The sequence below is a fragment of the Phascolarctos cinereus genome, unplaced genomic scaffold, assembly GCF_003287225.1.
Source record: "Phascolarctos cinereus isolate Bilbo 61053 unplaced genomic scaffold, phaCin_HiC Scaffold_3;HRSCAF=262, whole genome shotgun sequence".
Classification (NCBI taxonomy): Eukaryota; Metazoa; Chordata; class Mammalia; order Diprotodontia; family Phascolarctidae; genus Phascolarctos; species Phascolarctos cinereus.
Window position 1 is genome coordinate 176,435,188 of NW_027555736.1, and position 19,980 is coordinate 176,455,167.

Sequence of the window (19,980 nt, forward strand, 5' to 3'; positions counted from 1 at the left end):
GGGAAAATCCATCAGGAAGATTCTTTTTGGGTGAAATTTACATCACATAGGTAATATGCCTGTGATGTGTTATAATGTACATATGTCTGTGTCTATAACAGAATTTCTAAGAACACATTGTTAGCAGGCTAACTTTGTATTAATCACACCTGACTCCCATTCTTTCAATATATTCTTAAAATATGCTCTTTTTTAATCTATTTAATGGTAACTGATGACATCTTACCTTTCTATTTTCACTGACTTTTGTTCCATTTCTGTTTCTTTTGTCTCAACTATTCTATTGTAAGTACCTTGAGGATAGGACCACATGTGTCTTTATATTCCTTTGCAATTTCTCCTCAAAGTCCTATGTCCTTAGTGTTTTACTTTTAGCATAAATGAATGACTAGACTAGGTAATGTAAATCACACAAGAAAAAAAGACCTTTAGGCATGTCTAGATATGAGTTATGAGATGAAGACTCTTCACCCAAAGCACCCCATCTGTCACCCCCCTGGCTCCAATCTGGAATTGTCATAAATTTCAACATATCTCAGGTGTTAAAGAATGCTAAAATAAAAAAGCCCTTTCTAAGGTTCTAGTATTATAGGTTCAACAGACTTGAAGTGAATTCTTTATAAATACTCTGTTCAATTGAAATTGGTCTGCTAGCTATTTTCTGTAAACTGTATTCCAATTTCTACCTTTATATAAGTAGACTGCCATGTCTTAAATGAACTTCCTCTCTACCTTGTAGAATTCCTAGCTTCTTTCAAAGCATAAATTAGGTGTCACACCCTACCCTCGGCCTCTTCTGACAACATTCCTATCTCCCAACCCTGTTGTCAGTACATGAGCCCCCTTGAAATTATTTTGCATTATTTTGCCCATTTAAAATTTATTTATCTGCATAAATGCTATCCCCTATTCTACCTCACTCTTTCCCCCATCTTCCTCCATCCCTGCCCCAAGTAAAATATGAAAGCCTGGATGGTAAAATCAGCATTAATAAGGAATACTGAAATGCTTGGAATAGAAGGAAAAATTACTTTGGGTTTGAAGGACACAATATTTTGTGGTCTAAAAACACCTAAAAGTTGCTTAATATAACATTGAAGGATAAATGGCTTCTTAAAGAGGGAGGTTAAACTGTTCTTGCTATATCCTTCTGAAGCCTCAATAAATTTGTTTACACATCCAGAACCTAGCACACAATGCACTACATATAGCAAATATTTAATATATGATTGTTGAATGGAAATTGAACTGAATGTTAATGGATTTATTTTGATTTATTATACTATTGGAACTTACAGTACTAATTTACAAACTAAATGAAGGTTTTGTCAAAAACTATTAATAAACTAACTTCATCATTTATCAGGGAAATTGACTTAGGGCTTTAAGCTATATTTATTTAGTAGAAAGAACTCGTCTCTATTTTATCATGAAGAAAACCAAAGAGTGATAATGTAGTACAAGATCAGATATAAATTAATTATATTTTAAAATAACATAAAAAATATGGTGCCCTGGAAAAATGACTTAGACTACTTAGGGTTACAAGGACAGGTACTAGCCAGAGAGATAAGCCAAATCTTGACAAGCTAGTATCTTTTGAAAAAAATAGCTATATGACAAAAACATTAATTTACAAAGTATTTTGGACTCACTTGATGGTATTGATAGGTTTGGGGTCAAAGTTTCCTTCTGCATCCACTGAGGTCTGCTTTTCCAATGTGGCTGTGATTCTGGTATCTAAATAATCAGGTGGCAAGGCCCCAGCTATTGCACTGAGACAAGGTAAGGCCATTCGGAAGAGATCTGTGTCATATTTCTGTGGGAAAGATAGGAACTAGTTGGAAATCTAATTTAAAAAACACATAACATGTTAGTAAATGAATCACAGCCATAATGCAGAAGCATCAGAAGAAATAAGAATGATAACCAAGTTCATTGATTTTCCAGAAAAAGAAAAGAGTGGCCATCTGCTCCTTAATAATTTGTGGTAGATACTGTGGGGATATCATTGGAAACTGAAATGACATGAGAAGTAAAACTATGTCCTCATCCATATGGATACAACAAAATAAACTGATGGTCAAAATTTTGTAATGGCCAAGTTTTAAGTAGTGCTGGATTGTAACAGCTCTTTCTTTTCCCTTGGGCCTGCCATCTTACCCAAGTCATGAGGGCCTCTATTTATGTATTTTAGGTACTTTTTGAAACTGATGCAACAGAGAAGCTATGGTTAATTTCTTTTATTGTGAGGAATCCACTTTGAAATCTTAAAGTGCCATATAAATATGAATTATTGCTCTCATTAGTAACAGGAATGGGAATAATTATATGGGACTTATAGTTAAATTATTAGCAAACTGTCCAGTTGTAAGTTTGTGTTCCGTTCGTTCCGTCTTAGAGTGATGAATGGTAAGCTAATATGGATAGGGAGTTGGTTACAATGAAGACATGAAGCTCAGATGGCCAAAAAATGCTAAAGGGAGGGGAGGTATTAGACAAACTATAATTAAGCTCCAGGTTTTATCAAGGAAAACTAGGAATACCAGTTTTATTCTCCTGAGGACGGGGATATCAAGAGTCACAAAGAAAAGGGGCAGAGGGAAATAGCAAAGTTTGTAAACTTGAGGTCTGTCTCAATGAGTTTGAATCCCCTAAGACTGATTAATTACATAAGTTATTGGTAAAATCTGCAAACCTAAAATTCTGTCTAAGCAGAAAAGAGATTATTAGAGGGCCATTTTCAGTTCTGCTTTTAATAAAATAAGGGCTTATTAACAAGGACTACAAAAAGAAGTAAAACTGAGTAGGCAGAGGTTGTGAAATAGTTTATCAAAGCATATCAGTTTTGAGAGATACTGGACATAAGAGTTAGATCTGGGCTCAAATCTTACCTCAGACACTTACTAGTTGTGTGACCACAGGAAAATCATTTAACCTCTCAGGGAAATAGTCTTTTCATTTGTAAAATTAGGATAATAACATAAGGATGCCTACCTTCCAAAGTCTGTTGTGAGCAAGGGGATCTGCAAACATTAAAATGCTATAAAAATGCAAGCTGTTATTCTTGTGGGGTAGCTGAGCTATGGCATATATATAGTCCAACAAAAGAGAGGAGGGGGAAAAGGAAGCATAGCAGCCAGTTGGGTTAATATACCCCTCTGATGACTTCTAATGTGTATTTTGTATGTGAAGGGAAAAATAATTTACCAATGAAGGGTTATAGCCTCAGCAAAAAAAAATGAATATGTATTTGATCAAAGCACTGAAAGCACTTCTTCCTCACTAATTCCTTGGATCATGGTGGCCCTCACCTCCTTTAATGATACAGTCATTACCTTATGAGACAGAGAGTCAAAAATCCCCCAGAAGAGCTTCTCTGTCAAATGTAATTCTTCTTCCACTGCCAAGCCATAGCCCCCCCATCCTGAAGGGAGGCAGTAATACTTCCAACACTGTTCATAATGATTTGTCAAAAGCTAGGAAGATGAAACAAAAGAGTATTGTCAGGGTGAAGCAGAGAAAATTCACCAATGTTTTATAATACACACAAAATTACTGTTGTGTGAAAATAGCAAGTCAAGATGATGAGAACAGTACTAAAGATACATAATAAAAGGAATAGCAAAAAGACCTTCAAACAGTGTAAGAAAAAGACATCTTTCATATTTTAACTAGCTGTGGACTTGGTTCAATTTGCTTAACTCATGACCCTTCTAACATACTTTGTCTAAGTTACAAGTGAAAAAAGTGGGGTGAATTTCATCATTTTATTCCAAAGAGTAAAGAAATCTCCACTTTTTGAAACTACTGATATGGCCTGAAAGCTCTGACTCTACATGTATTTTGTTGTTGTTTAGTTGTTTCAGGCATATCCAACTCTTTGTGACCCCATAAATGTCTCATTTCCTATGTAATTCTCATAATGGGGGTTTAGAAGAGTCTAGGTCAGGCCTGCACAACCTGCTGGCCAGTTATGCCTGCATTTCCTCTACTAACAAAGGATGTTTTTCTCTACATTTTTCTTGGGCCGCCCAGAATCCTTTGGCATGCCGCAAGTTGCCTGAGGGCCATAAGCAGCTGCCAGCACAAGTTGTGCAGGCCTGCTATAGGTCTTCCTTTTGCCTCCCTCTGTTACTGACCACAACTTACTTTTGCCTAAACCATCTGACAACCTGTTAGTGCTAGAAGAGATCCAGAGCTGAGTAGTTCTGACATCTCCTGCCCAGGAGATGGCAGTAGGACATTACAAATGTCTTAGGAATGTCAACTGATAGAACCTGTACCTGTGTCAGATGGTAAATGGAGGTTTGAAGTACTAGGAACTCTAAGATTCTGTCTTCAGTTTCACTTTCTGCATGCATGAGAAATCCACTATTTCATGTTGCAGTGGAAAATGTTTTGGGCTTACCATCAGAGGACTGGGGCCTAAATCTTGCCTCTACCACTTCCTATCCCAAAATCTGGAAAAAAGGGAGGCCAGTGGGTGATTTGAATGAACAACAGGGAATCCAGGGGGTATGACTGCTACCTCTTCTTCTGCTAAGAACTTGTTGCATGACAGAAAGTTAAAGAATGACTTTAGGCCTCAGTTTTATCATGTATAGTAACACTGGGTAAAAACTGATTTCATATCAATTCACTTTTTAAAAATGATTTAAGTGAGGGGCAAGTTAGCACAGTGGATAAAATGCTAGAACTAAGAAGTAGGTTCAGATAAAGGTGCTAGCTATATGACCATGAGTAAGACACTTTACTCATATGAGACACATTTTCCTCATTTGTAAGGATCAAATAAGATAGTATACACCAGATACTTTGCAAACATTAAAGAGCTATATAAATGTTAGCTGCTGCTGAATGATAATAACAAAAACTAAAAAGGCTGTTATCATAAGAAAAGCAGAGGTATCTTAGATTTAGATCTTAGGGGATCTTATATTCTTAGAGACAGTTATCTAGTCCAACAACTTCATTTTACAGATGAGGTAACTGAGACTCAAGAGAGGTTTAGTGACTTGCCTAATCAGGAAAAAAAAATACATTTAAAGCAAAAGATATGACTCTCTTGCTGTCAGTGCTCACTAAAGAAAAACAACAAAAGTGTTTTTGAAATAGGAGATGTTATGCTTCTCCCAAAGATCTGGAAATAAAGTATAAGAACACAAGGCTTAGCCTCCAGAAACGAGGAAGAGAAAAAAAAATGCAGTATTTCACTGCATAAGTGTTGCAGATTTTACATCAAATTTTTTGCAAAAAAGTGAGATGCGATCATTATGTGAAGCATTTAAAAACTTGGCTGGTATTAATTAAAAATCAATTATTACTAAACTGGTTTGGTGCAAGATTAGGATGCATGGAATACTCATGAATATATGTTAAAATTGGGAAGATGTAAGTCTTACCATATCATGTGACTTACTCATGGTAGGCTATGGCTCTTCATTTGATTGAGTGACAATATAGTAAGTACTGCAGCACTCTCAACAAACCACGCAAGTCAGCTTTCAGAAATACACTGACAGAGTGCATGTGCTGAGAATTCTAGGCTTGCAGCTTGCAATGTGTGAAAGATAAATGCATATCCATATGACACCTTTTGAATGGTGTGACTAACTGAATTATACTACGCGATGATTACTCGATGAAAGGTTATAAACCAATTTTTGGACTGAAAAAAAAGGGTGCAACTATTATGCAGTGAAATGCAGTGTATCAAATACAAAAGAGCCAACGTACTGAAGTTTAAGTGTTAAAAGTGAGGTTGGAAGACAGTCAGAAGTACCTTGAATTATCTCTTACATAGGAAATTATTAATAGAATTGGAATTAGAAACTAATAAAAATATTTGTTGGTTTTTTGTTGTTGTTTTTTGTAGGCAATTGGGGTTAAGTGACTTGCCCAGGGTCACACAGCTAGTAAGTATAAAGTGTTTGTTATGAGGTCACATTTGAACTCAAGTCCTCCTGACTTTAGGGCTGGTACTCTATCCACTGTGCCACCTAGTTGCCTCAATTAATAAAAATATTTAAAGAAAACCAAACACGTGAGTTGAATCTAGCATATTTGCCATCCTCACCCTTAAGAATGGAGGTTCATTTTTGCTAGTAACGTCCTAGTCACTAACTAGCAACTTAAAGGAATGAAATCAATTGCATAGATGCTTGCCTTTCTTCTGAAAACGGTGAAAAGTTTGTTTTGTTGTACATTTTCTGTGGCACAGACTGGAATTCAATCATATTTACCTTAAGCGGCATTTTACAGTGCTCATTGAGGAGCGGTACATCAAAAACAAGACGGCGCAGGAGTTGTTGTAACATGGAAGGCCGTAAATGACTGCAGCATGGAAAAAGGAGAAAATACATCATCCACATGTTTTGGGAAGTCCCAAAGCAATTAGATACAAAATAAAAGTTCTTCAGTATATTCTAGTTCATCAGGAAATACTAAATGACCTTTAAAAATTATAGACTTTTTAAAAAAAGTGAAGGGAGTCTGTTTTTGGGGCTAAACTTTTATGAACAATAGTCTACATTTTCTGCCCCTACTTGCTCCCCATCCATTCGTTATTTAATCACTTGGCTTTCTAACTTGGCACTCTACTGAAACCATTTTTTTAAAAAGGCTACTAATGATCTAATTGTCAAATCCAACAACTTTTCTCACTCCTCATTCTCCTTGAACTTTCTGTAGCATTTAATGCTGATGACTACCTTGAATGTATTCTCTTAGCTTCAATGACACTGCTCTCTCAGGTTTTCTCCCTATTTGACTGCTACTTCATCTTCTTTGCTGGTATATTGTCCTCCCACCATCTAAATGTGAGTGTCACCTAAGACCCTACACACTGTCCTTTTCTCTATCAATATTTTTCTTAGAGTAATCTTCTACTTTCCCATGGCTCCAATACTGTTAGATGGATGACTTCAAAATCCATAATCAATCCTAATTCTTTTGAGCTCTAATTCCACATTTATAACCTGTCTAGGGTACATTTCTACCTGGCTAACTACTCAATTCTCCCCTAGGCCATAATTCCTGCACTAGTTGCTCTCTCTTCCTTTCCCCCTTCTTACCTCTTAGCTAATCAAGTCAATACTACACTATCCTCCACTCTCAATTCCTTTGCACCCTTGTCTCATTGCCAATCATGCCTTGTCAAAACTCAACCACTCTTTACTCTTACCATTTCCCATCTTTGCTCTTATTCTAGTGTTGCTGAATGGAGCTAAAGAAGATCATTAAAATGTGCTCACTATATATTTACGTACCCACTACAAATGTGTCATATAACCTCAACTGACCAACATTACCAGCCTTATTTAATCCTATTATTTTTTTTGCATACTAAAGTTTGGACTACCATTCCCCAACTTTGCCTGACGTAAGTTTCATTTCCATACATTTTACATTTCCCATGACTAGAACTTAATCTTTCTTTGTCCCCTTCAAAGCATAGCTCATTAGTTATTTTTCACAAAACTCCCCCAAACCCACTAATTGAGCTCTCCTTCTTTGTGGTTTCTTTTCTCTTTTCTTTTCTTTTCTTTTCTTTTCTTTTCTTTTCTTTTCTTTTCTTTTCTTTTCTTTTCTTTTCTTTTCTTTCCTTTCCTTTTCTTTTCTTCTCTTTTCTTTTTTCTGTTCTCTTTTCTTTCAGCCAAAGACAAGGTTTATCAGAACACTGATTGGGGTGAGTGAGATTCCTAGTAGGTCTGTGCTATTGGCCAGATTTTAAGAACCTGAGCCTCTTTGTTGTTTCTTAGAGCATTTTATTTGCATCTCTACTTTGGGCAGATCACATTTTACCTTGCAGCATACTTTTCTGTATTCATATCAAATTCTTATAAGATTTTAAACTTCTTGAAGACAGGCCCATGTTATTTTTTACCTTTAATCTTCTCTAGGATCTAACAAAATGCCTAACACAATATTTTATATTTAATACACATCTGTTGAGTTGAACTGAATCCACTTATGTTATCTAGCAGAAGAATGCATTAAAGTATGCTCAAGAAATGCTCAAGCTCATTAGTGATGTCACTAATTGGATAAGACCATTGGTCTCTTTAGGACACAATTTTCCTCACATGCAAATGAGTAGGTTAGTTTAGGTATCTCTCCTCCTTTGAGGGTCATTAAATTTATTACCCAATCAAGATTTTGGTGATGTTAGCTACCAACTCCCATTTGGATTTTTTTCCTCTGACAACTAACTGTTCATAACCTTCGACCATTTATCAATTGGGAAACAACTCATTCCTATATATTTGAATCAGGTCCTTATCTATCTTGGATATTACACCCTTATCAAAGAAACTTGCAGCAAAGTTTTTCCTATTTTGACATACTCTGAAAATGATTTTTTTCATTTGTGCAAAGTCTTTTTATTTTAAAATATTGAAAATTGTCTATGGGGTCTCTGTATTATAATTGTTTCAAATTAAATTTTATTTTTTTTCCCCAAATATCTGCCTTTGCTTCCTCTGGAACTCTTCTCATGCCCAACTTTTTTCTTGCCTCTTTTATGTGAGATAATCTACCCAATTCTACCTCTCCCTTTCTCCTTCTTCCAGTATAATCCTCTCTCACCCTTTCATTTTATTTTTTAGATATCATCGCTTCATATTCGATTCACCCTGTGCCCTCTGTGTGTGTGTGTATATATGTGTGTGTGTGTGTGTGTGTGTGTGTGTGTATGCATATGTATATGTATATGTATGTGTATATGCATATATATATATACACATATGTTCCCTCCAACTACCCTAGTACTGAGAAAGGTCTCATGAGTCACAAATATCATCTTTCCATATAGGACTGTAAACAGTTCAACTTTAATAAATTCCTTATGATTTCTCTTTCCTGTTTACCTCTTCATGCTTCTTGAGTCTTGTATTTGAAAGTCAAATTGTCTATTTAGCTCTGGTCTTTTAATCAAGAATGCTTGAAAGTCCTCTCTTTCATTGAATTTCCATTTTTTCCCCTGAAGGATTATACTCAGTTTTGCGGGGTAGTTGATTCTTGGTTTTAATCCTAGTTCCTTTGACCTCTGGAGTATCATATCCCAAGCCCTCGGATCCCTTAATGTAGAAGCTGCTAAATCTTGTGTTATCCTGATTGTGTTTCCACAATATTTGAATTATTTCTTTCTGGCTGCTTGCAATATTTTCTCCTTGACCTGGGAACCCTGGAATTTGGCTATAATAGTCCTATGAGTTTTCCTTTTGGAATCTCTTTCAGGAGGTGATCAGTGCATTCTTTCAAGTTCTATTTCACCCTCTAGTTCTAGAATACCAGGGCAGTTTTCTTTGATAATTTCTTGAAAGATGATGTCTAGTCTTTTTTTTTTAAATCATAATTTTCAGGCAGTCCAATAATTTTAAAATTATCTCTCCTGGATCTATTTTCCAGGTCAGTTGTTTTCCCAATGATATATTTCACATTGTCTTCTATTTTTTCATTCTTTTGGTTTTGTTTTATAATGTCTTGATTTCTCATAGAGTCATTAGCCTCCATTTGCTCCATTCTAATTCTCAAGGAATTATTTTCTTCAGTGAGCTTTTGGACCTCCTTTTCCATTTGGCCAGTTCTGTTTTTAAGGCATTCTTCTTCTCATTGGCTTTTTGGACCTCTTTTGCCATTTGGGTTAGTCTATTTTTTAAGGTGTTACTTTCTTCAGCATTTTTGGGGTCTCCTTTAGCAAGCTGTAGACTTGTTTTTCATGACTTTCTTGCATCACTTTCATTTCTCTTTCCAATTTTTCCTCTACTTCTCTTACTTGATTTTCAAAAATCCTTTTTGAGCTCTTCCATGGCCTGAGACCAAGTGACATTTTCTTGTAGGCTTTGGATGCGGGAGCTTTGGCTTTGTTGTCTTCTGGTGGCATGTTCTGATCTTTTTTGTCACCAAAGTAAGATTCTATAGTCTGAGTTTTTTGCCTCTGTTTGCTCATGTTCCCAGCCAGTTACTTAAATTTTTTTTTAAGGCAATTGGGGTTAAGTGACTTGCCAGGGTCACACAGCTATTAAGTGTCAAGTGTTTGGTCTGAGGCCGGATTTGAACTCAGGTCCTCCTGACTTCAGGGCCAGTTCTCTATCCACTGTGCCACCTAGCTGCTCCTCAGTTACTTAACTTTTAAACTCTTTGTTAAGTTAGAGGTCTGCTTCCAGTGCAGAGAATGTACTATCCCAAGCTTCGGGGGTTTGTGCAGCTGTTTTCAGAGATACTTCTAGGGACCTGTAAATTTTCAGTTCTTCCAAGGTGGTATTATAAGGGGCAAGGTGTTTACTCCTTTCCTGGTCTGTGCTCTGGTCTATGACTGACCACAAGCAGTCTCTTCTGTCTTGGAACTGTGAGGAGGATTTTCTCTTCACTACCACTACAAGCTCCACCTCGCCAGTGCTCCTCCTCACCCCAGGATTGCCACCCAGAAATGTGACCCAGATCCAAGCATGGGCAAAGCAAGAGATTCCTGCCTCAGTGCTGGCAAAGAGATCCCTGTAATCCCCCTCTGATCAGCCACCCAATTTCCCCTCATTCTGTGGGCCAGAAGCTCAGGAGCAGCTGCTGTCCTGGGGCTGTGCTTGAGACTTGCAGCTGTGATATAGTTTCTCTCTCACCACAGAAACAGACTTTTCCCACTGACCTTCTAAGTTGTCTTTGGCGTTCATTGGTTGAGAAATCTGGAAACTGCCACAGCTGCCAGCGATTCAGTCCTCTGAGGCCTGCTCTGGGTTTGCTGCTGCCTGCATGCCCAAGTCGAGCTGCGGTCCTCTCCCAGCCCGGTGAGATAGACCTTTCCAAACAACCATCCAGGTTGTCTTGGGCTGGAAATTTGTTTCACTCTGTCTTTTTGTGGGTTCTCCTGCTTTAGCATTTGTTTAGAGCCATTTTTTACAGGTATTTGGAGGGGTTTGGGGGAGAGCTCAAGCAAGTCACTGCTTTCACTCTGCCATCTTGGGTCCGCCCCTTGTGCAGCTGTTTTCAAAGATACTTCTAGGGACCTGTAAACTTTGAGTTCTTCCAAGGTGGTATGATCAAAGGCAAGGTGTTTACTCTTTTCCTGGCCTGTGCTCTGGTCTATGAGTAAGCACAAGCACTCTTTTCTGCCTTGGAACTGTGAGGAGGATTCCCTCTCTACTACTGCCACAAGCTCCACCATTCCAGTCCTCCTTCTCACCCCAATACCACCACCCAGGATTGTGACCCAGATCTAAGCATGGGCAAAGCAAGAGAATCCTGTCTCAGCATCAGCAAAGAGATTTCTACAATCCCCCTTGGATCAGCTGCTTAATTCCCCCCACTGTCTGTGGGCTGAGAGCTCTGGAAGCAGCAGCCACCTCGGAGCTGTGCTAGGGCTGGGGCCAGATCCCGCTTCTCTCTCACCTAGGTTGACAGACCTTTCCTACTGACCTTCTAAGTTGTCTTTAATGTTTGTGGGTCGTGAAGTTTGGAAACCACCACAGCTTCCTGTGATTCAGTCCCCTGAGGCCTGTTCTGGTTTTCTCTGGCCCTGTCTTTGCCTATGTGGCCCATGCTGAATTGTGCTCTTCTCCCAGCCCGGAACAACAGGCCTTTCCTATCAACTATCCAGATTGTCTTGGGCTAGAAATTTGTTTCACTCTGTTTTTTTGTGGGTTCTGCTGCTCTAGAATTTGTTTAGAGTCATTTTTTTTAGGTATTTGGAGGGGTTTGGGGAGAGCTCAAGCAAGTCACTGCTTTTACTCCGCCATCTTGGCTCCACCCCCCCCTTCCCCTTACACATTTTCAATCTTTCTTTTTCTACTGGTCCCATTCCTTCCTCCTATAGATATGCTTTCTCTAATCTAAAAAAAAAATCCTTTAATATTGTTATGTTCTCAAGTTGCTGTTCTCTTGCTTTAAATTCTTTACATCTACCTGTACTTCAATCCATTGTAGTTTCTCTTCTTCACACTGTTGGTTTGTGAAATCTATGATCCCATCACTTCTCTGTTTAAAAACCTTCAGTAATATCTGTGACAAATCTCCTGTCCTGCCTCACCAACTCTAATCCACCCTTCATTCAGCCACAATTTTCCCAAAGTGTAGGTCAAATCATGTCACACACAACCCCGCCTTGTCTTGCCCTGGCCTCCATAAACTCCAGTGGCTTCCTATTGCCTCTAAGATCAAATACAAAATGCCCTCTTTGGCATTCAAAGCCACTTATAAACTAGCTCCCTCCTACCTTTACAGTCTTCTTATACCTTATGTCCCCCCAGATACTCTTTGATCCAATGAAACTGGCCCCCTGGGTGTTACATGAACAAGACACACTATTTCTTGGCTCTGGGCTTTTTCTTTGGCTTTCTTCTATGCCTGGAATGCTTTTCCTTCTCCACTCCAATTATTGATCTCTCTGGCTTTCTTTAAGTCCCAACTAAAATCCTACCTTCTATAGGAAACCTTCCCTAACCCCTCTTAATTGTCTTCTCTCTGTTAATTACTTCCTATTAATTCTATATGGCTTATTTGTACATATTTGTTTGTTGTTTTCCCCATTAGGCTGTAAGGTCCCTGAGGACAGAGATTATCTTTTGCTTCTTTTTGTATCATCAGTGTTTAGCACAGTGCCTGGCATATATTAGGTACTTAATAAACATTGATTGATTAGTAGAGGGGGAAACTTATACCAACATTATCTCAGATTTCATGATTTTGTACCAAAGCATTGAAGAAATTTGCATTTTATTTACCCTGCTAGACTGTCAGCCAATCCCTAAGGGCAGAGGCTGTATCATTTCATCTTTGTAGCCCTAGCCGCTACAACATGACAAGACCTTGATAAGTATCTACTGAATTCAAATGAATTGCAGAGGAGCTTACCCCCATAGTTTGGGACCTTCAAGTACCTCAGATAGTATTAATCTTACTAACATCTAAGCCACTCCAAGCAATGGCAATCTTGTGTTGGCTGAAGAAGTGGTAGTCTGACTGTTCATCTTATATAATGTGGGGTCTTAGGACCTTATCTTAGTACTTTAGTAAGCACTGGCTACCATCCTGTGGTAGTCAGATAATAAATAATCAGAGGAATGAAGTGACAGGAGGTAATTGATGGGAGAAGCAAAATGAATAGGGGATGAGGTAAAGAGGGTTTCTGAAGAAAGTATACAGCTGAGGATCAGATTTATAGAAAGATACCCAAGACTTCAGGTTCTCATATGCACAATTCTATTCATGTGCACACTTATGTGAAATTGAATTCGTATGAATAAATATGAATGAGAAATACATAAGGATGGTACTTACTTGCAGATAGCGAGCAGGCATTCTTCTATGGTATCTCTCTGTGCTTTGGTGAGGGAGCGTCCCTTGGAGAGTCTATAGATAGTCTGAAGTGTGGAATCAATCAGAGAGGTATAATGCTCTGTCCCAGCAAACAAAGGAGCATGTCTTGTAAGGAGAGGGAGCACAGCAGAACACAGATATCTATTCAGTGCAAGTGCTACCTCTGTGGTACTCAGAGAAACCTAGGGAAAAGAGAAAGAGATAATGATTAATCTTATTTGGAGATATTCAGCAAGGCATAACACTCACCATATGATCCTATGTCTTAGGTATGTCTTACACATTTTCATGCTTCACAGAACATAAAGCCATAGAGAGTATGATTGTTCACTTTGTCACTAGAGGTACTATTTTGCACGTAAAGTGGAACAAATTAAGTCATAAGTAAAAAAATAAAAAATAAAAAATGAAGACCAAAGGGAAACCAAACAAAAGGCTGTTTGTTAGTGAATTAACTCAGAGGAAAAACTTGTCAGGTTGCCTTCTTCACTCTGAGTTCTATTAAAATATGTCTATCTTTTCTATATCATTATAAGATGAACCATAACCACCTTATTGAAACCAGTAAGAGAACTTTATTTCTGTATATATTTAACTTTGAAAGTTTGAAAGATTCTTGATTTCACCAACGTGGGATGTCCTCCACTAATACAAATCCCAACCCCTCCATTCTTCACGCATTTTTAAAAGATTTATTGATGTGTTTTGTTTCTATATTACATATATATTTATAGATCATTCCCACTTTGTAAGAGCTCTTGTGACAAAGAAAAGCAGTTAAGTAAACTAATAACAGTGATTTTATCTGAAAATGCAAGCAATATTTCACATTTGTAGCACCTCCTCACCTTTTTTAATGAACAAAAATCAATTTTTTCTCCCTCCCACCCCCTATGCAACTGAAGAAAAAAGAAAAATAAATTTTTGTAACAAATATGCAGTCAAAACCAATTCCTTCAATAATTGTATAAACATAAATGTGCCTCATTCTGCATACTAAATTTGTCATTTCTCTGTAATGGATAATTTATCTATCTATCTATCTATCTATCTATCTATCTATCTGTCATAATCAGTTCTTTGGAACCATGAATGGTATCACCTATTGGCCAACACTCTCATGATGAGCCTCTCTCCATTGAGCCAGACTAATCCTCAGATGACAAACACACGGTCCATTATTGGGCCCATATTAAAAACCTTTGTACTTTGGGAGGATATGCAGGAACTCACCTCAGTAAAACATATAAATATGACTTTACTTACATACTTGAATAACCTATGATTGCATTAATGTGAATATTCCTTTCACTAGTGCAAAATGAAATTTTCACACATCCTATCCTAGGTGATTCATATCTTCCTCCATAACATCTCTCATTATCTGTTGTTTTCTCTCTTCTCACATAGCCATCACCCTAGTTCAAGATCTCATCTTTTTTTTTTTTGCCTGAAATGCTGGAATATCCTCATAAAAGATCTTACATATTAATGGATCCTAATACTGTTTCAATTCATTCCCCACTTCAGTCTATCCTTCACACAGCTATGAAAGTGATTTTCCTAAAGTTCAAGTTGGGACATCAAACTCCAACTCAGCAAACTCTAAGTTTCCTACTGTTGATTCCAGGATAAAATATAAGCTTTCCTTTTTGGCTTTTAAAGTCATTCACAACTAGACCCAACCTACCTTTCTTGCCTTTTTAGTCATTATTCCCCTTTCTGCACTGTATGGTCTAGCAAAATTTTCTTGCTGTTCTTCACATGATTAGTACATCTCCTATTTCCATGACTGAAACTTACTCTTAAACTCTGCCTCTTAGAATCCTTTGCTTTCTGTAAAACAGCTTATCTATCACAACATGAAGCCTTTCTCAATCCTTCCAATCCTCCCATCTCCCAAGTTGCTAGTGGCCTTAACTCCCCATTTTTGTTTTGTATTTATATAAGTAATGATGGTTTCCCCAAATTAAGCTCCCTAAGGACTGGGTTTGTTCCCTCTTTATTTTGACCCCCAGCCTTTAGCATAGTGCATGGAACATAGTAGGTACTTCATAAATGCTTGCTGATCGATTCTAGTCCTTTTTGTATCTATCTAATGTGCTTGACAGCTTCTTCTATTTTAAGCATATCTTTAGGGTACCAATGTTGCATTCAAGTGGTCCTATTGCTTCTCATTCTGATCACCTATGTCTTAATGCTCCTTCTTGCATACTTGTACATATCATTGGTAACATGACACAATCTGACACTCATTATATACATATCAATTGCCCCTTGGATCTTTTGTAATTTTGATTATTCTTATATCATAATGTACCATTATTTATGGCTCAATAGCATCACCAAAAGAACATTAGTGTTAAAGATACTGACTTTGTCCTTGAGGATTAATTTAGATCACTGAAAGCACTTTGAACTTGGCCCATCTCATCACTCATCTATAATGCCTACCCAAGATAGCTACAATGAGGAACTAAATAAATGGGTTCTCCAAGGAGAAGCATGTTATAGTCTAGGAAATATACATTCTTCTTTCAATTTATTTTGCTAGTATGGGTGATTAAATTATAAATAAACTTATTTCATGAATCCTTTGGCCTGATATTGCTATATTATTCCTGACAAAGAAAGGTCCATGCAACATATGATACAATAAAATTGCACTTACTTACTTAGTAACATTCAAACTGAAAATGGTAAAAGGGAAGAAGGAGTTGTAGGTCTCAGTCAGTCAATAAACAGTTATTAAGCACCTACTATGGGCCAGGCACTGTGCTAAGTGCTGGGAATACAAAAAGAGGTAAAAGTCAGTCCTTGCCCTCACAACCTAAAGTAAACAAATATGTGGCTGTAGTCCCTCTCAAGGGCTCCACTCCTGTTCTGGGGATACATAAGCTACAAGATGCTGGCAAGTAAGGGTCTATCCTTGCAAGGGCCTCACACAGTCAAGATAGCTTCCTTTTTTTATACTATGGACTAATTTATGCCCATCTATCATCACAGACAGATCCTCAGATACATATGGATAAGTTATTTCATAATACATTTACCATTCTAGATCATTTCAGAATAAGCAGACATATTACAATATAAGTGAAACACATTGATCATTCTAGAAGATGCAGGATTGTGTGACAGGCAAGATATATGGGTATACCTGATTGGTCTTACACACTTTACCCTTGGATCACAAATCCCTACATGTATTTCTATATAGTCTACAGTCAAACCTAATCTTTTTGTTGCACTATACAATTGGATGCTAACGGACATACAAGCTATCCTGGTCAACAAGGCAAAGTTATACTTATATAGACAGAAAAACAATAACATAAGTCAGGAAAGAAATCCCACAACCAGGATAAATTCCCATTACAAGTGTGGGGCAGTGGAATCAAGGTCCCATTTTAAATTGGCTGAAGTGGTATGGGGAACAGGAACAATTTTTTTTAATTTTAATTTTCTAAAAGAATTTAAAAAGTATCTTAAGAATTTTTAAAAGAATTTTAAGAATTTAAGAACCAAAGTAATTTAAGAATTTTTAAAGGGGAATACCTTTTGGGAAAACAGTTATTCTCCATATCTTTCATTGTGATGCTTTGCTAATGTGCTTTTACTCTAAAACAGTGCTTTCCTTGTCTTTCATATCTATTTACTTGACAAGGAGATGAAGAATCTTTTGAATAAGGAACTATTTCAGTACATTTGGCCTCCCCATGAAAATAACTCATATTAATTAAACTCATCTAAGAAACTGTAAAGGAATACTTATCTTTTAGCTATTTTTTTTGGAATCAACAGTTTGTTTAAATTGTAGGTAAAGTTGGAGCTATTCTAATTATATGTGGTATATGTTCATCTTTTATCTTTTCTTCCAGCTTGACATTTACTTTAGCTTTTATCCTAATGATCTGATACTTTTAGACAGCCAATTTTGAAACAGCTGTTAAAATGAGCAGCCAGTTATTTCTTGTGTGTTAAGATATGTCAGGTTCATTTTTGGGGTAAGTCATTTTTTGTTTGCCACATGTAATACGTTAGCATTTTTTTCTCAAAGAGTCTTTGTCTTCTTCAGTCTCTTTGTCTGGAATGATATATTTTTTTTAATTTTACTAATTTATTTTGATTTATCAACAATCACTTCCATATGCTTTTGAGTTTAAAATTTTTCTCCCCCTTCCTCCCCACCACCCTCCCCAAGACGGCACACAATCTGATATAGGCTATACATTTACATTCCTATTTAACATATTTTCACATTAGTGATGTTGTAAGTAAAAATTAAAACCAATAAGAGGAACCATAAGAAAGAGGAAAAAACTCAACAGAAGAAAAAAAAGATAGCAATTCAACTTCCATAGTTCTTTCTTTGGATATGGATAGCATTTTCCATCATGAGACCTCTGGAGATGTCTTAGATCCTTGTATTGCTGAGAAGGGTTCAGTTTATCAATATTAGTCATTGCACAACATGGCTGTTACTGCGTATAACCTTCTCCTGGTTCTGCTCACCTCACTCAGCATCAGACCATACAAGTCTTTCCATGTTTTTCTGAAGTCAACCTGTTCATCATTTCTTATAGCACAATAGTATTCCATTACATTCATATATCACAACTTGCTCAGCCATTCCCTAATTGATGGGCGTCCTCTCAATTTCCAATTCTTTGCCACCACAAAAAGAGCTGCTAGGAATATTTTTGTACATGTGGGTCCTTTTCCCATTTGTATGATCTCTTTGGGATATAGCCTTAGAAGTGCTATTGCTGGGTCAAAGGGTATGCACATTTTTATAGCCCTTTGGGCATAGTTCCAAATTGTTCTCCAAAACAGTTGGATCATTTCACAACTCCACCAACAATGCAATAGTATCCCAATTTTCCCACATCTCCATTTATCATTTTCCTGTTTTGTCATGTTGGCCAATCTGATAGGTGTGATGTGGTACCTCAGAGTTGTTTTGATTTGCATTTCTCTAATCAATAATGATTTAGAGCATTTTTTCATATGACTATAGATGGCTTTAATTTCTTCATCTGAGAACTGTCTGTTCACATCCTTTGACATTTATCAATTGGGAATGGCTTGTATTCTTATGAATTTGACTTAATTCTCCATATATTTTAGAAATGAGGCCTTATCAGAGAACTGGTTGTAAAAATTCTTTCCCAATTTTCTACCTTCCTTCTAATCTTAGTTGTATTGGCTTTGTTTGTGCAACAACTTTTCAATTTAATGTAATCAAAATTATCCATTTTGCTTTTCGTAATGTTCTCTATTTCCTGTTTGGTCATGAATTCTTCTGTTCTCCATAGATCTGATAGGTAAACTATTCTTTGTTCTACCAGTTTACTTATAGTATCAGCCTTTATATCTAATTCATGAACCCATTTTGACTTTATTTTGGTATATGGTGTGAGATTTTGGTCTATGCCTAGTTTCTGCCATACTCTTTTCCAGTTTTCCAAGCAGTTTTTTTCAAAGAGTGGGTTCTTATCCCAGAAGCTGGGTCTTTGCGTTTATCAAATAATAGATTACTATAATCATTGAGTACTGTGTCTTGCATATTTAACCTATTCCACTGATCCACCGCTCTATTTCTTAGCCAGTACCAAGAAGTTTTGATGATTGCTGCTTTATAATACAATTTAAGATCTGGAATTGCTAGGCCATCTGGAATAATATTTTCTAAATTAGTTTTTCATCCTTTTCCTCTGAGTTCACTTTTTACATTTAAACTAGCAAATTTCAAGGTACACATTAATTTATTTTGAAGGATAGTCTAAAGTTTTTCCAAATAATTTATCTTCTTTATTCTGTACAATACATATTGGTACCTAAGCTGGAATCATCTTCATAATTATCTGTTCATGTATACTACTGTATATACTATAAAATGAGATGATCAAATCATCCATGAAATGTTTTTTTTTGTCCCTTAGCCGAACAATGAAACAAACTCTCCCACCATCTTTGCTGACCTGAAGAGAACTCATGAGCTATTTTCTTCTATTTAGTTAAAACTTCTACATGCCTTTTGTTTTTTATTTGTAGTAAGGATATCAGTATGGACATGTCAACTCAGTTTTTAAACAAACACTGAACATTAAGAATGCCAATAGATAAATTAATTCTTGTGGAGTAAATACTGTCATTATCAGCTTTCTTCCCTATCATTTAGCTACTGTCATTGTAGAAATGACAAAGGATTGTTTTACATGTTTGCCCATTTAGTTTACTCTGCCCAAAAGATTTACCCTGATAATGAACCCCCTAGTAATAAGCTGATCCTTGTAGTCTGTCAATAGGTAACATAAGACCTTGGTGGAAAACTTGTTTTTATTTGGTGCATAGGAGAAATAATTCAATACAACAAATTATTAAAACCTAATAAGGAGAAAAGTGTGTGGCAACATGGTATAGTGAGTGGAAAGAGAGGCTCAATGTAATCCAATAAATATTTACTAAGTTCCTATTATTTGCTAGGTGCTAAGTGCTAGGGATACAATAAAAAAAAAGACACTACCTGTTCTCAAGTAACTTACAGTCTAAAGGGGGAGACAACACATAGCAAGGAGTTAGGAAAGGAGAGTAAGGGAGGAGGGCAAGGAACACCAAGGTGTACCTGGCACAAGGGCATCTTGTACTGTGGAACTGAAACTACAC

At 36.8% G+C, this 19,980-nt stretch overlaps 1 protein-coding gene across 1 annotated transcript in view; it reads right to left on the reverse strand.

The window, feature by feature from the left end:
* RYR3 (ryanodine receptor 3) overlaps positions 1 to 19,980 on the reverse strand; it is a 731,065-nt gene that overhangs the window by 165,722 nt on the left and 545,363 nt on the right. The window contains exons 48-51 of the mRNA XM_078151313.1: positions 13,273 to 13,493; positions 6,246 to 6,336; positions 3,339 to 3,479; positions 1,656 to 1,819 (exon numbers count right to left, since the gene is read on the reverse strand). Of these exons, the coding sequence (XP_078007439.1) occupies positions 1,656 to 1,819; positions 3,339 to 3,479; positions 6,246 to 6,336; positions 13,273 to 13,493 (617 nt within the window). The remainder of the gene's footprint in view (positions 1 to 1,655; positions 1,820 to 3,338; positions 3,480 to 6,245; positions 6,337 to 13,272; positions 13,494 to 19,980) is intronic.